The sequence below is a fragment of the Fusarium musae genome, chromosome 1, assembly GCF_019915245.1.
Source record: "Fusarium musae strain F31 chromosome 1, whole genome shotgun sequence".
NCBI classification, from domain to species: Eukaryota; Fungi; Ascomycota; class Sordariomycetes; order Hypocreales; family Nectriaceae; genus Fusarium; species Fusarium musae.
In genome coordinates this window covers 582,529-594,845 of record NC_058387.1, presented here as the reverse complement: position 1 = coordinate 594,845, position 12,317 = coordinate 582,529, and the positions used below count along the sequence as shown (strand labels likewise).

Sequence of the window (12,317 nt, the reverse complement as noted above, 5' to 3'; positions counted from 1 at the left end):
TTCCAAAAGCTCACTATGGCTTCTCTCGACCTTTTCGCCCGCTACCGAGGCTCGACGTGCCTTGCCTTGCCGTCGCTCCCGACCTGCCCTGAACAATTATAGCACCGCTTCCGCTGCCGCCGCACCGATACCTCCGATAAATCAGAGATTCCATACTCAGTATGGCCACGACCCTCGACACCTCATGGCTCTTGTGCCACAGGAAGATGCGGGAACGGTTGAAGAGCACTTGGACTACTATCGGGATCCATACCGAAGGGGTTATGCCCCCGCCGACGGTCAAAAAGTTCAAGTGTCGGAAAACAAAAGAGATGTTGAATATCCGACGGAGGATGAGACCTTCAAGGCCGATGAAGAGACAAAAAAGTTGATTGCAAAATTATGCAAAGCCATTTCGTACAAGCTCCGCCACCCATACCGAGCAACCCTCGACCCTATATACGACCTGTACCTTCAGCTTCCAGAACCAAGGATGTTGTATCTCACCTGGCCATGGCGGAACAGGTTATTGAAGATTATGGGGTTACCCCCAAAGCGAAATTCAGAGTCGATGCTGCGTTACTTTGCGCTGATCGCTGATGTCAAAACCGCCGGATTGACACTGCGGCGGACGCATTGGAACTATGCCTTGGCTTTTGCAACGAAATACACAGCTCGCGTAACGACAACCGAGATGGATACTGCTTTGAGGCTGTGGCAAGAGATGGAGCGATCACCCGATGTCAAAGGAAACGAAGTTACGTTCAACATTCTTTTCGATGCTGCCTCGAAAACTGGAAATTTTGCTCTCGCAGACATGATTTACAACGAGATGGAAAGCCGAGGTTATCAGTACAACCGATACCATCACGTCAGTCTGATACACTATTTCGGACTCAAGCTGGACTCGAATGGGATTCGTGCGGCCTACAAAGACATGGTTGAGGCTAGTGAAATGATTGACACTGTTGTGCTCAATTGTGTAATATCAGGCCTGTTGCGATGTGGCGAGGAGTCAGCGGCTGAGTTGACATATGAGAGGATGAAATCCGGTCACGAAATGGCGCCCAATATCCCGGATAGGGACTACGGTATGGGTCGGGTCATTACCAAGGTGTTGATGATGTTTACGAGAATTGGCAAGAAGCATCCCGAGCTTCAACAGCCGTTGCAGAAGCAAATGCAGCTCTCGCCAAACCTTCACACATACAAGCTTTTCGTCGAGCACTACTCGGTCAAAGTTGGAGACTTGGCCAAGGTGGCACAGTTTCTTGATGAGATGAAGTTCCTCAGGATTCCCATTCACGCGACGATCTTCTTGTCTCTATTCAAAGGATTCTACTCCCATGGTGGCTTCACTGGCTCTGAATGGAGTGAGCAGCGGCTAGAGGGAGTGTTGAAGGCAATGTACCAAGCACGAGACGAAAGCATAAGAGGGTTTACCATCGACAGATGGTTGGTCATCTGGGCTTTGCGAGCTGCCAAGAAGTGCGGCTCAAATGAGACCGTTATCGAAGTGTACGATCAGATGGAGAAGCGCTGGGACATTCCGCTGGACCGACAGCCGTTCATCGAGTCCATACTTCAGACCATTCTTGACGGCGCAGACATGAAGTCGTCGACTGGTCAATGGGAAGGACCGTCGTATCGAAGATATAAAAAAGATGGAACGAGATTATGATGTAACAGTAGATTTTGTACTACCATGTACTTTAACTTAGAATAATACCCCGGGGCTCTAGAGTTCTGTATATAAAGATCCGGTTGGCTGGGAATTGCATAGCTAGCGATTGTCATAACCGTATTTTCACGTATGGGTCGATATAGCTGATGGTCGAACAAATGAAATTTCGAATCAAGAGTCGAGAATGACTGATGTCTATTTCGGATATTTACACCACATTCCACCTCGAGGCTTCCCAGTCTTTCAACGCAACAGCAAATCCAATCCGCAGGCGAGTAATTTACTGGGGCTTGTAGGTCTGGTAGACTGCGCAGCTCGTTAGCATCGTGAGTCGGAGAACATCGGGACGGAGGAAACCACGCACCAGCAATGCCGAAGGGAGCGAAGAAGCCGGTGGCCATGAAGGTCCAGTATCCGACGCCGAACCACTTGCTTCGGGGGTTGAAGGGGATGTTGCTGTAGGCGCCCTCGGGGTAGTGGTAGGGCGAGGACATGCGGGCGCGGGTGGTCTGGAAACCTCGCTTGGTGACCAGAGAGGTCGTGGTTCGGGCGGCGGCGCGGGAGAGCATCTGCGAAGGGGGTCAATTTGGTTCGTGAGAGCTGGGAGAGGAGTTGTGAGCTAGTCAATGGCTTGGGGGTCGACGTACCTTGACGGTGAGGAGTGGAGAGTGCGAGATGGAAGCTTGGGGATGTGTCAGTGATGATAGCATCCGAGGTCAGAGATGGTGGTCTGAGGTTTGGAGAGCAAAACGCTAGTAGGTCACGTGCGGAGATACTTTGTACTTTGCTGACATGGAATCTCCAATCGGCTGTGATTGGATCGTAAGTTTAGAGACGTGACGTCGGCTGTAAGGGCAACATCGGCAGGTAAAGGATATTCCTAAGTGAGCATTTACTTGAGATATTAGATGAATGATCTATCTAATATAAAAGATTTAACACTATGCGGTCACCGCGATAATGTAATTCTAGTCGTATTTACTTAGAAATACAGATCTGGGCTTAGCTTCTGTCTTGAACTACCTAGGTATTCCCGGTCGCTATAGACTTTCACCGCCCTCAGCTTGTCCAGGGGGATTTTTTTTCTGCCGCAAGCAACCCACTTCCCATCAACCAACTTTTTTTAATCGCCTAGGCCCGTGTACCACGAATTGGGACGATCGATCGATTCCTCGCTCGTGTTGTACTGGACGACAAGCTCACGCCTTTTTTTTCGACGAGCCTTTTCTGTTTCTGCCTTGCGTACACGAAAAGGCAACATTTTCAATTTTCACATACCAAATTTCTTCAAAGGAACTAGAACGCGACTCGAATCAGCCACCCGATCTCGATCACTTTTTTTCCTGCAGCTAGCGATCGGAAGCCGATCGCGGTAAAACACCGCCCAGCATGGATGAGATGTTTGATGTGTTCGAGGGCAAGGTGGACGCCCCGAGCGCGAGCGAAGATGAGAACGTGCCGAATCACAAGGGTGACACTAAAAAGAGAAAGGCAAACGCAATAAACGGCGAGAACGGCGATGCTTTGGTGAAAACTCAGGACGTTGACATGGACGCCAAGACAGAGTCTTCAAAAGACGGAGAGGATTCTTCTGACGATGAAGAGTCTTCGGAGAGCGCCAGTCAACAGGAGTCCAAGCGGAGGAAGAAGGAGGACGATGTTGGTCCTGTCATGACAGATACTTTCCAGACGGCCGAGTCGAGAGAAGTTGCTGGCGCAGCTACTTTCACAGAGCAGGATTCATCGCTTGTTTTGTCGCACAACATTCAGCATCAGGTTGCCCTGCCCCCGGACCTAGACTACGAATACGTCCCCCTTTCCGAGCACAAGGCCCCCGAGCAACCTGCGCGAACATGGAACTTCAAGCTCGATCCTTTCCAGAGTCTTTCCGTGGCGTCTATCGAGAGAGACGAGAGTGTCCTGGTTTCCGCACACACTTCTGCCGGAAAGACTGTTGTGGCTGAGTATGCTGTCGCGCAGTGCTTGAAGCGCAACCAGAGGGTCATCTACACAAGTCCCATCAAGGCTCTAAGTAATCAAAAGTACCGAGATTTCGAGGCCATCTTTGGAGATGTTGGTCTCATGACTGGTGACGTTACCATCAACCCTACGGCAAGTTGTCTTGTCATGACGACTGAGATTTTGCGATCTATGTTGTATCGCGGTTCAGAGATTATGCGAGAAGTCGCCTGGGTTGTGTTTGATGAGATTCATTACATGAGAGACAAGATAAGAGGTGTTGTTTGGGAAGAGACCATTATCATGCTTCCCGACAAGGTCCGATACGTCTTCCTCTCTGCCACCATCCCCAACGCTTTCCAATTCGCCGAGTGGATTGCCAAGATCCATCATCAAGCTTGTCACGTTGTGTATACCGATTTCCGACCTACACCCCTACAGAACTACTTCTTTCCGTGTGGCGGCACTGGCGCTCGTCTCATCGTTGATGAGAAGAGCAACTTCAATGAGCAGAATTTCAACAAGGTCATGCAAGAGGTTGAGGAAAAGAAGGGTGCTGACCCTAACGATCCTAATGCTCGTCAGAAAGGAAGGGGCAAGAACAAGAAGACCGACAAGGGTGGCGCTGATAGCGGCTCGGATATCTCCAAGATTATTCGAATGACTATCAAGAGGAAGTTCAACCCCGTTATTGTTTTCAACTTTAGCAAGCGAGAGTGTGAGAACCTGGCCATGAACATTTCATCACTCAGCTTCAACGACGATTCTGAGAAGGCCATGGTCCGCAAGGTTTTTAACAGCGCTATTGAGAGTTTGTCAGAGGGAGACCGAGAGCTTCCTCAGATTATCAACTTGTTGCCTCTTCTGGAGCGAGGTATTGGTGTGCATCACTCTGGTCTGTTGCCTATTCTCAAGGAGACCATTGAGATTCTCTTCCAGGAGTCTTTAATCAAGGTTCTTTTCGCGACTGAGACCTTCTCCATCGGTCTCAACATGCCTGCCAAGACTGTTGTTTTCACCCAAGTTACCAAGTGGGATGGTGTCAAGAGACGCCCTCTCACTTCATCCGAGTACATTCAGATGGCTGGACGTGCTGGTCGTCGTGGTCTTGATGCTCGAGGTATTGTCATCATGATGATTGACGACAAGCTCGAACCCGACACCGCCAAGGAGATTGTCACCGGCCACCAAGATCGACTCAACTCTGCTTTCTACCTCGGTTACAACATGATTCTCAACCTTCTTCGTATCGAGGCTATTTCTCCCGAATTCATGCTGGAGCGATGCTTCCATCAATTCCAGAATGCCGCTAGTGTCCCCTCTCTGGAGAAGGAGTTGATGTCACTACAACAGGAGCGCGACAACACCAGCATCGCCGACGAGTCCACGGTCAAGGATTACTACCAGATTCGACAGCAGCTCAGCGCCTATACTAAGGATATGCGCACTGTTATCCAGCACCCCAATTACAGTCTTTCTTACCTGCAGCCAGGCCGCTTGGTGCAGATTTACAACCCCAAGGACGAGAACGAGACTATTGCTGGCACCGGAACCGATTTCGGCTGGGGTGTGATCGTCAACCAAACCCCTCGCCGCGCGCCCAAGATGGGCGAACCAGAATATGCCCCTCAGGAATCCCATGTCATTGACGTGCTTCTTCCCATCTCCCGATCGAGCGCGGATTTCTACCCTACTCAACCTGTCGAAGATACCCCTATGCCCGTTGGCCTCAAACCTTTCGGCGACGACGACGACGACGACGTCAAGTTTGCGGTTGTCCCTTGTCTCCTAACTTGCATCAAGGCTATCAGTCAAATTAGGCTTTTCCTACCCAAGGAAGGCCTCAAGAATGATTCAGAAAAGGAGACGCTCACAAAGTCTTTGATGGAGGTCAAGCGCCGTTTCCCCGATGGTCTGCCTGTTCTAGACCCCATCGAGAACATGGAAATCACCGATGAATCGTTCAAGAAGCTCCTTCGCAAGATCGAAGTCCTCGAGTCCCGACTTTTGGCCAACCCTCTTCACCTTTCGCCTCTTCTTCCTGCTCTCTGGGACCAGTACCACGCCAAGGTGAAGCTTACCGAGAAGGTCAAGGAGACCAAGAAGGCCATCGCCAAGGCGTACAGCATCGCCCAGATGGACGAACTCAAGTCTCGCAAGCGTGTACTGCGACGTCTCGGCTTTATTAATGATTCCGAAGTCGTCCAGCTAAAGGCTCGCGTCGCCTGCGAGATTTCCTCCACTGAAGGCCACGAGCTGCTTCTCTCCGAGTTGCTCTTTGACAGATTCTTCAACGAGCTTACTCCTGAGATGTGTGCTGCTGTCATGAGTTGCTTTATCTTTGATGAGAAGATTGAGACGACCCAGCTCAAGGAGGAGTTGTCGAAACCTTACCGTGAGATTCAGGCCAAGGCTCGCATCATTGCCAAGGTCAGCCAGGAATGCAAGCTTGAGGTCAACGAGGAGGAATACATCCAGAAGCTCAAGTGGCAGCTGATGGAGACGGTCTACGCATGGGCCCAAGGACGTCCTTTCATTGAGATTTGGTAAGTCATCCTTTTATTTCACTACAGCACAGTTACTAACACACTCTAGCAAAATGACAAAGGTCTACGAAGGTTCATTGATCCGTCTCTTCCGTCGTCTGGAGGAGCTGCTTCGCCAGATGGGCCAGGCCGCCAAGGTCATGGGCAACGACGATCTAACGAAGAAGTTTGAGGAAAGTTTATCCAAGATCCGCAGAGATATTGTGGCCGCGCAGAGCTTGTACCTATAAAACGGGGGAAATATCATGTAATGTGCATTTTTTCTATATGTTTCACCGGCTTGGGAGTCTGGCGTGTTGGTGTGAAAAAAAAGAGTTGTAGTATACCTTGAGCTCGAGGGATTAGGAATAAACCTTGCGAACCTTGGTCAAAGTGATATCTAAATTAATAGAGATGGAGATACGAGGAATACAGCATGGAAGGTTACAGAAATTGCATTGCTTTCTTTACAGCATACTCAGGCTTCGGTTGAGTTTGCGGAACCTGCCAGAATTCATAACAATTATTCAGGGCCGATAAAGACTTAGGTTTGGAGAACGAGACACATGGATTTGATCGCTGCTGTGTATTCCGTCTGTTTCTCTTGCTTTTAAGAGCAGTATATAGAATACGTGTAAAGCCATAACGCCACCCATCCGCTGTAACCCATGCTTTGGCATGACAACGCCTAAAGTCAACGCCAGAAAACTCGATACCAATAAGCCAAACACAGTACCACCGTTGAAGCACTGAGCACCATCTGGAGCGTTTCAAGGCTCTACTAAGGCCGGTCACCAGACAGCTCCATGATGAAACCAATAAAAAGACTAAAGACAACGCCAAAGCCAACGAATATCTGCCATCTCTTACTCCAGATACCCTCCTGGCGCATCAGCCATGCTAGACTTCCCAGTGGGAAGAAGAATCCGACTGTCATGGCTTTGATTAGTATTTCAAGTACAGAAGCCATGCCGGAGTTTTCGTCCTCGAGTGGATTGGACCCGGAGGGGATTCCTTCGGCGTTGTTGTCGATCCATGCGTCTTCCATGTTGCGCAGGGTGTCAGGTGATGGCATAGCATCTGGTGTGAAGCGCGCTGTATGAATTGATGTAAACTGTGTCCTCAAAGTTGCGATTTCTGAAGGTGAAAAGCCAGACTGTAGCAATCGATCAAATCCCCGTGGTCGCGGCCTCGTCGAAGTCGTAGGTTTCGAACCATCACCAGTCGCTTCCTTCGGTGGCTTAAGCGCCTCCTCCTCTTCCTTCTTCAACTCGTCGCTCGACAACTCATCACCAATGGAGCAATTAACATAGACCCGCGCCACATTCGCACCCTCAACAGCCTTGCCCTTGCCCTTCGGATCATCATTTGTGCGCGGCGGCGCAGGATGTGGTTTGAGGACTGAGCTTAGCGCTGAAGCATCGGGGAGCAGATGACCTTGGTGGATGAGGCGTAGGCGACTTTTGGATGAGAGTCGTGTGCGGAGGAGGTGTTTGAGAGCGAGGACGGTTGTTGTTTGGGGGGAGGGGATGTCGAGTTCGAGATCTGGGAAGGATGTTGTGAAGCGGATTGTGAGATGGAGGGGAGGGGGGAGAGGATGGGATGATGAGGCTTGGGAGGTCATGATGAGGGCATTGTTTGGGAGTTGGTGATGAGATTGTAAGATGTTCTCAGTGATGGAGTGAGTGGGAGTAAAGTTGTGAGATGTTACAATTGGATATGTGTAACATGTAGCAAATAAAGCTGAAGTTGAGTGAAGTGAAGCTGGGTGGTATTGGTGACGTGACCTCCACTTGCCGACCTTCTAGAAGGATTGTTACAGGGCTGAGCTTCTGAGGCAGAAGCCATATGCTGAAGCTTGGGTCTTACTTCTTCATGTTATTGTTAATTTTAAGGCCGATCGATACTAAAATTATATGGAAATCGCACATTTATTCTCTTCTACATCTTTCTAAGCATACCTGAATATTTACTTGATCTCATGCTCCAGGAACAGCTCCTGTCACAGGTATAGAAGACAGGGGTATGTAACTGCGGCCCCGCTGCAAGGGTTCCTGAGCCTCTAAAAAAAGTATTCTGACCGCCCGGCAGAAACCACCCTAAACAATCGTCATCATCCTTGATTTGTTTTTTACGTCGATCAACAACACACTCATTGGAATCTTTTCATATCACCACGTTTCCTATTTCCCTATATTCTCCGATAGGGCGATGGTCTTGAAAGTATGCCACGCCTGCGAGGGACCAGATATCTAACCTGCTTTTATTGCGGGAAGAGGTCCAGTACAAAATATGACGGCATCACACGCCAGTTTCTATGCCTATCATGCGATGCGACAAACTACCTCGATGAAGTAAGAACGCCCTTTCGATACCATGACACATTTACTAATGAAGATTAGAACGGAGAGATTACGGATCCTCCAGTAGCCACCGAGCGTGAAGCTCCCGCTACCCAATACGCTGTTCCTCGACATTCACCCCCGTCATCCCCAAAAGATAGCATCTTTTGCGCAACATGTCTGAAGAATCAGCGACTGTTTACGTCATCTCTGGCGCAGTATCTTCCCGACGATACGAACCACCCCGATTACCCCGAGCTCGAGCGAAATTACTACAGATTCCGAAAGGGGTTGGAGGAACGATATCCCCAAGTTTGTGACGAATGTGCCGAGAGGGTTGATGGTCAGATTCGACGGGCGGGATATACGGCCAAGACGGACCATCTTCGACGGATGATGGAGAAAAGTAGAGGGAGAAAGATTTCGCCTGAAAAGAAGGGCGTTCTGGACTGGGTTGATAGCCTAGGCAAGGGGCTGTGGTGGGGAGGATTGGTGATGCAGATGCTGTGGCATCTCAGAGCAATCACTCTTGCGCTGGAACATCAAGATGTGGGAATGTACGATCCGGATGATAGGAGCTGGTCGACGCTGGCTGTGAAGGGTCTGGGCTTGGCTGTGGCACTTCTTCCTCCAGCGGATACACTCATCAACAGCGCGGTTGCTGCGGGTATACTGTCGGCATGGTGGAATCCCCAGTTTGTACAAGTCAGCCGAGGATTCACAAGACATCTCCTAGGTTTCACGCAATGGTATGCATTTCAGGGGCTGATCGTCTTCTTCCGCATCCTATTCCGCCGTGTACTTGAGATGGACGGAGGACAGGCTCAATCGCGGAACGCTCAGCTTAGCGCGCACTTGGTTATGTCAGTTGTTATGGTCATGGTAAGTTGTCCGTGGAAGATACATTTTCAGAGCTCGTACTAATCTGTTTAGATATATTCCGCCGCAAAAAGATCTATCAAAGTCGACACTACACCCCTTTTTGGCACCTCAAACACAACCTTTTCGCCACCGAAGCAACCTAAGATTACTCGCCAGAAGAGAGAGGAACCAAAGACCTTCTCAGAACTGTTGAACGAAGCTTTAGACTCCCCTACGGCAACACCTCAGCCAGATCGGTTCAACCCGTCACCTATTAGGACATTTTCACCACAACCACTTCCCCCCGGGAATTCCTACAGAGCCCCAGGAAGCGCTCGTACCCAATTCAACGCTCTCAACATCACACCTCGAAATACACAAGACCATGGATATTCGGACGAAATGGATTGGACACCAACCGAATCTCAGACTCAATCTCAGTCGCCTTACCGAGCTTTCCAAAATACGCCCTCCTCTAATGGACCCCGAAAGTCGTTCGGAGAGGCGCCCGTGAGCGCCGAAACAAGCCCGTTTTGGTACAAGGTCCCTCCTGCGCCGACGAACCCATCCCAGCGTATACGAAACCCTCCTAACGCGCCGATTATCAGAACCAAACCGGCACAGCAGGAGAGTATTTTCTTCCGAGGCGCGGCCAAGAAGAGGGATGAGAATGAAGATGATGAACGCGAAGTCTCGTTCAAGCCGCCCAGTTTCTTTGCGCCTGAGCGCAGCAATGACGAGGCTAACGGTTTGGCTGACCTCTTGAGTCAGAGTTTTACTTTGGGAAAGGAACAAAGTCATCCTGATGAATATTCAGGAGACTCCACACACAGAAGGGGCTCAGACACTCGTGTGTCTCCTGGTACACCTCAGCTCGACAACCTTGGTGTTGAGTTTACCGCTCTGGCCGTGATGCTAGTTCTCTGGGGTCTCACTGTAGCGGTTTCCATGCCTTTCGGGCGAGAAGTCCAGCTCGCATTGTTATCGGCAATCGGAATCATTGCGTTGCGAGAAACAGGCGAAACGAGCCAACAGACAAGACTCCCTACCACAGCGACATACATTAGCTCTGCGCTGAATGTAGTCGAGCTGGCAGCGATCTGCTGGCTTGCACTGGAGGTTTTTCATGAGAACGAAGGCGCTGGCATGTACGGAGTTGGGCTATTGACGACAATGCTTGGGCATCAGGTTTGGAGTACTATGAATTGAGTTTTATGCATAGATAGAGAGGGCGGTTTATGTTGCTTGGGAATATCATGTGTGGCGTTGGATGAGAAACGAAGTATTTTATGAACATGGTGACTGGTTGGAATAAGATACCAGATGAGGCAGGTCGAGATATCAATGAAATTATTAAGACGCAATGTTGCTTGTGTGACATATCATAGTGAAGTTTGGTTGATATTCAGCATGACTTGTATTCTTGGTTCATCTTCTGGTATGTTTGTTCAACATTATCTTATGCTATTTCTCTGCTATCCGATATTGAACCTAACCCTCGAAAGGGGTCTCATAAGGCCTCTCAGCCTGTGGTGTGATGCGAGCAAGATGTCGTCGTTGACCAGAGTGCCAGTCAAGAAGAGCAGTATGCTGAACTGATCTGTTATCCCAAACAACAACAGTCTTTTCCTGCCATCTCACACGAGCATGGAAGTCAGCGCCCCAAGCGATGTGCTCATACAAGAAGTTGAGAATGGCATCTGACTCTTCCTTCTTGAGACCGACGATGCTTCGCGTGACTGACAACTGTTAGCTTGTTTCTCCATGGCTTTGCATGGTAACTTACACTGAGGATTGACAAAGAGCGACTTCTCCCCGGTAACAGGGTGTGTTCGCACAATAGGATGCTCGTTAACGACCGGTTCACGTCTCTTGATACTCCCCTTCTTCACACTAGCATTAACCTGCTCAATCCCAGAATGCGTCGCCTTAAGTCCATGCAACAACTTCTGAAACGTCGGTGACAACCTATTATACGCCTCAACAGTATTCGCAAAGAGGGTATCACCGCCAGTGTCAGGGTTATCAAGGACATAAAGAAACGTCGTTCCCGGCGGCTGCTGCTCATACGTAATATCCGAATGCCACGCCACAGAGCTAACACGCGTCTTGAAGAACTCCTCGTACGACTTGTCACCCGCACTTCTATGCACGAGATGGATCTCCGGATGGCCCTCTGGTGAGCCTGAAGTAGGATGGATGTGATGGCGGCCAAAGTAACCGCCGAACTTGAGGGCTTCGGAGATGGGCAGGTCGGCGAAGTCTTGGTTGCGGAAGGCGACGACTTTACGCTCGGCGACGTAGCGGGCTAGTTCATCTTTTCCGGCGTCGGAGAGGGTGCTTAGTTGGATGCCGTCTATCTCAGTGCCGATTGTGGGTGTGAGGTGGGATATCTTTGTGGTGGGCTTGAGGAGGTTTGGGAATGTTGGATCTGCGTCTTTGCCATGTTCGTAGTGTTCGAAGGGTACGAGGGGAGGGTAGACTTGGTCTTTGTTCCATGTTGGGAGATAGTTTGGATACTGAGATGTTTGTGTTAGTGTATGGTTTGTATGTGAGAGGATGTGATATACCTTTGCGGCTGCGTGGCCATCGATGCCTTTCTCTTCGGCTTCACGACGGTATACGACGGGGGCAAATTCCTTGTATACGCCCTCGACATGGCCGGGGTAGAGCTTTACTTTCTGGGCATCTACTGCAGGGGCCTGAGTCTCAACAGCTGAGGGAGCCATCTTGAAGAGTATAATCAAATATTGTACAAGTCTTTGATACGGGTTTAACGTCAAATGTGCAGTTCACCTGGAACTCTACGGCCTTTATATACCTTCACTCCTCATCTGACAAATCCCACTTCCGTATAGTTCAAAGCGCGGGGAAGTATGCATCCGCAATAGAGAACTCGCAATGACGAACAGTGAGTGTCAACCATTGTCATCATCCAAAGGCATCGCGCAAGCATCGCCTCTATTG

At 49.8% G+C, this 12,317-nt stretch overlaps 6 protein-coding genes across 6 annotated transcripts; 3 read left to right on the top strand and 3 right to left on the bottom strand.

Moving 5' to 3' along the window:
• Positions 1-15: 15 nt before the first annotated feature.
• J7337_000216 (uncharacterized protein) lies at positions 16-1,660 on the top strand (the record flags this gene model as incomplete). Its single annotated transcript, XM_044817979.1, has 2 exons — positions 16-56; positions 103-1,660. 2 exons carry the CDS (start codon positions 16-18, stop codon positions 1,658-1,660), a joined length of 1,599 nt encoding a protein of 532 aa, XP_044685681.1.
• A 283-nt stretch (positions 1,661-1,943) lies between these two features.
• On the bottom strand, positions 1,944-2,232 carry J7337_000215 (uncharacterized protein; the record flags this gene model as incomplete). Its single annotated transcript, XM_044817978.1, has 2 exons — positions 1,944-1,969; positions 2,028-2,232. 2 exons carry the CDS (start codon positions 2,230-2,232, stop codon positions 1,944-1,946), a joined length of 231 nt encoding a protein of 76 aa, XP_044685680.1.
• Positions 2,233-3,052: 820 nt separating this feature from the next.
• J7337_000214 (uncharacterized protein) lies at positions 3,053-6,398 on the top strand (the record flags this gene model as incomplete). The annotated part of the gene is made up of 2 exons (XM_044817977.1): positions 3,053-6,168; positions 6,218-6,398. 2 exons carry the CDS (start codon positions 3,053-3,055, stop codon positions 6,396-6,398), a joined length of 3,297 nt encoding a protein of 1,098 aa, XP_044685679.1.
• Positions 6,399-6,928: 530 nt separating this feature from the next.
• On the bottom strand, positions 6,929-7,771 carry J7337_000213 (uncharacterized protein; the record flags this gene model as incomplete). The annotated part of the gene is made up of 1 exon (XM_044817976.1): positions 6,929-7,771. The coding sequence occupies one exon, from the start codon at positions 7,769-7,771 to the stop codon at positions 6,929-6,931; it is 843 nt and encodes a 280-aa protein (XP_044685678.1).
• Positions 7,772-8,358: 587 nt separating this feature from the next.
• On the top strand, positions 8,359-10,559 carry J7337_000212 (uncharacterized protein; the record flags this gene model as incomplete). The annotated part of the gene is made up of 3 exons (XM_044817975.1): positions 8,359-8,370; positions 8,550-9,371; positions 9,423-10,559. 3 exons carry the CDS (start codon positions 8,359-8,361, stop codon positions 10,557-10,559), a joined length of 1,971 nt encoding a protein of 656 aa, XP_044685677.1.
• Positions 10,560-10,841: 282 nt separating this feature from the next.
• On the bottom strand, positions 10,842-12,079 carry J7337_000211 (uncharacterized protein; the record flags this gene model as incomplete). Its single annotated transcript, XM_044817974.1, has 3 exons — positions 10,842-11,089; positions 11,137-11,869; positions 11,921-12,079. 3 exons carry the CDS (start codon positions 12,077-12,079, stop codon positions 10,842-10,844), a joined length of 1,140 nt encoding a protein of 379 aa, XP_044685676.1.
• Positions 12,080-12,317: the final 238 nt, after the last annotated feature.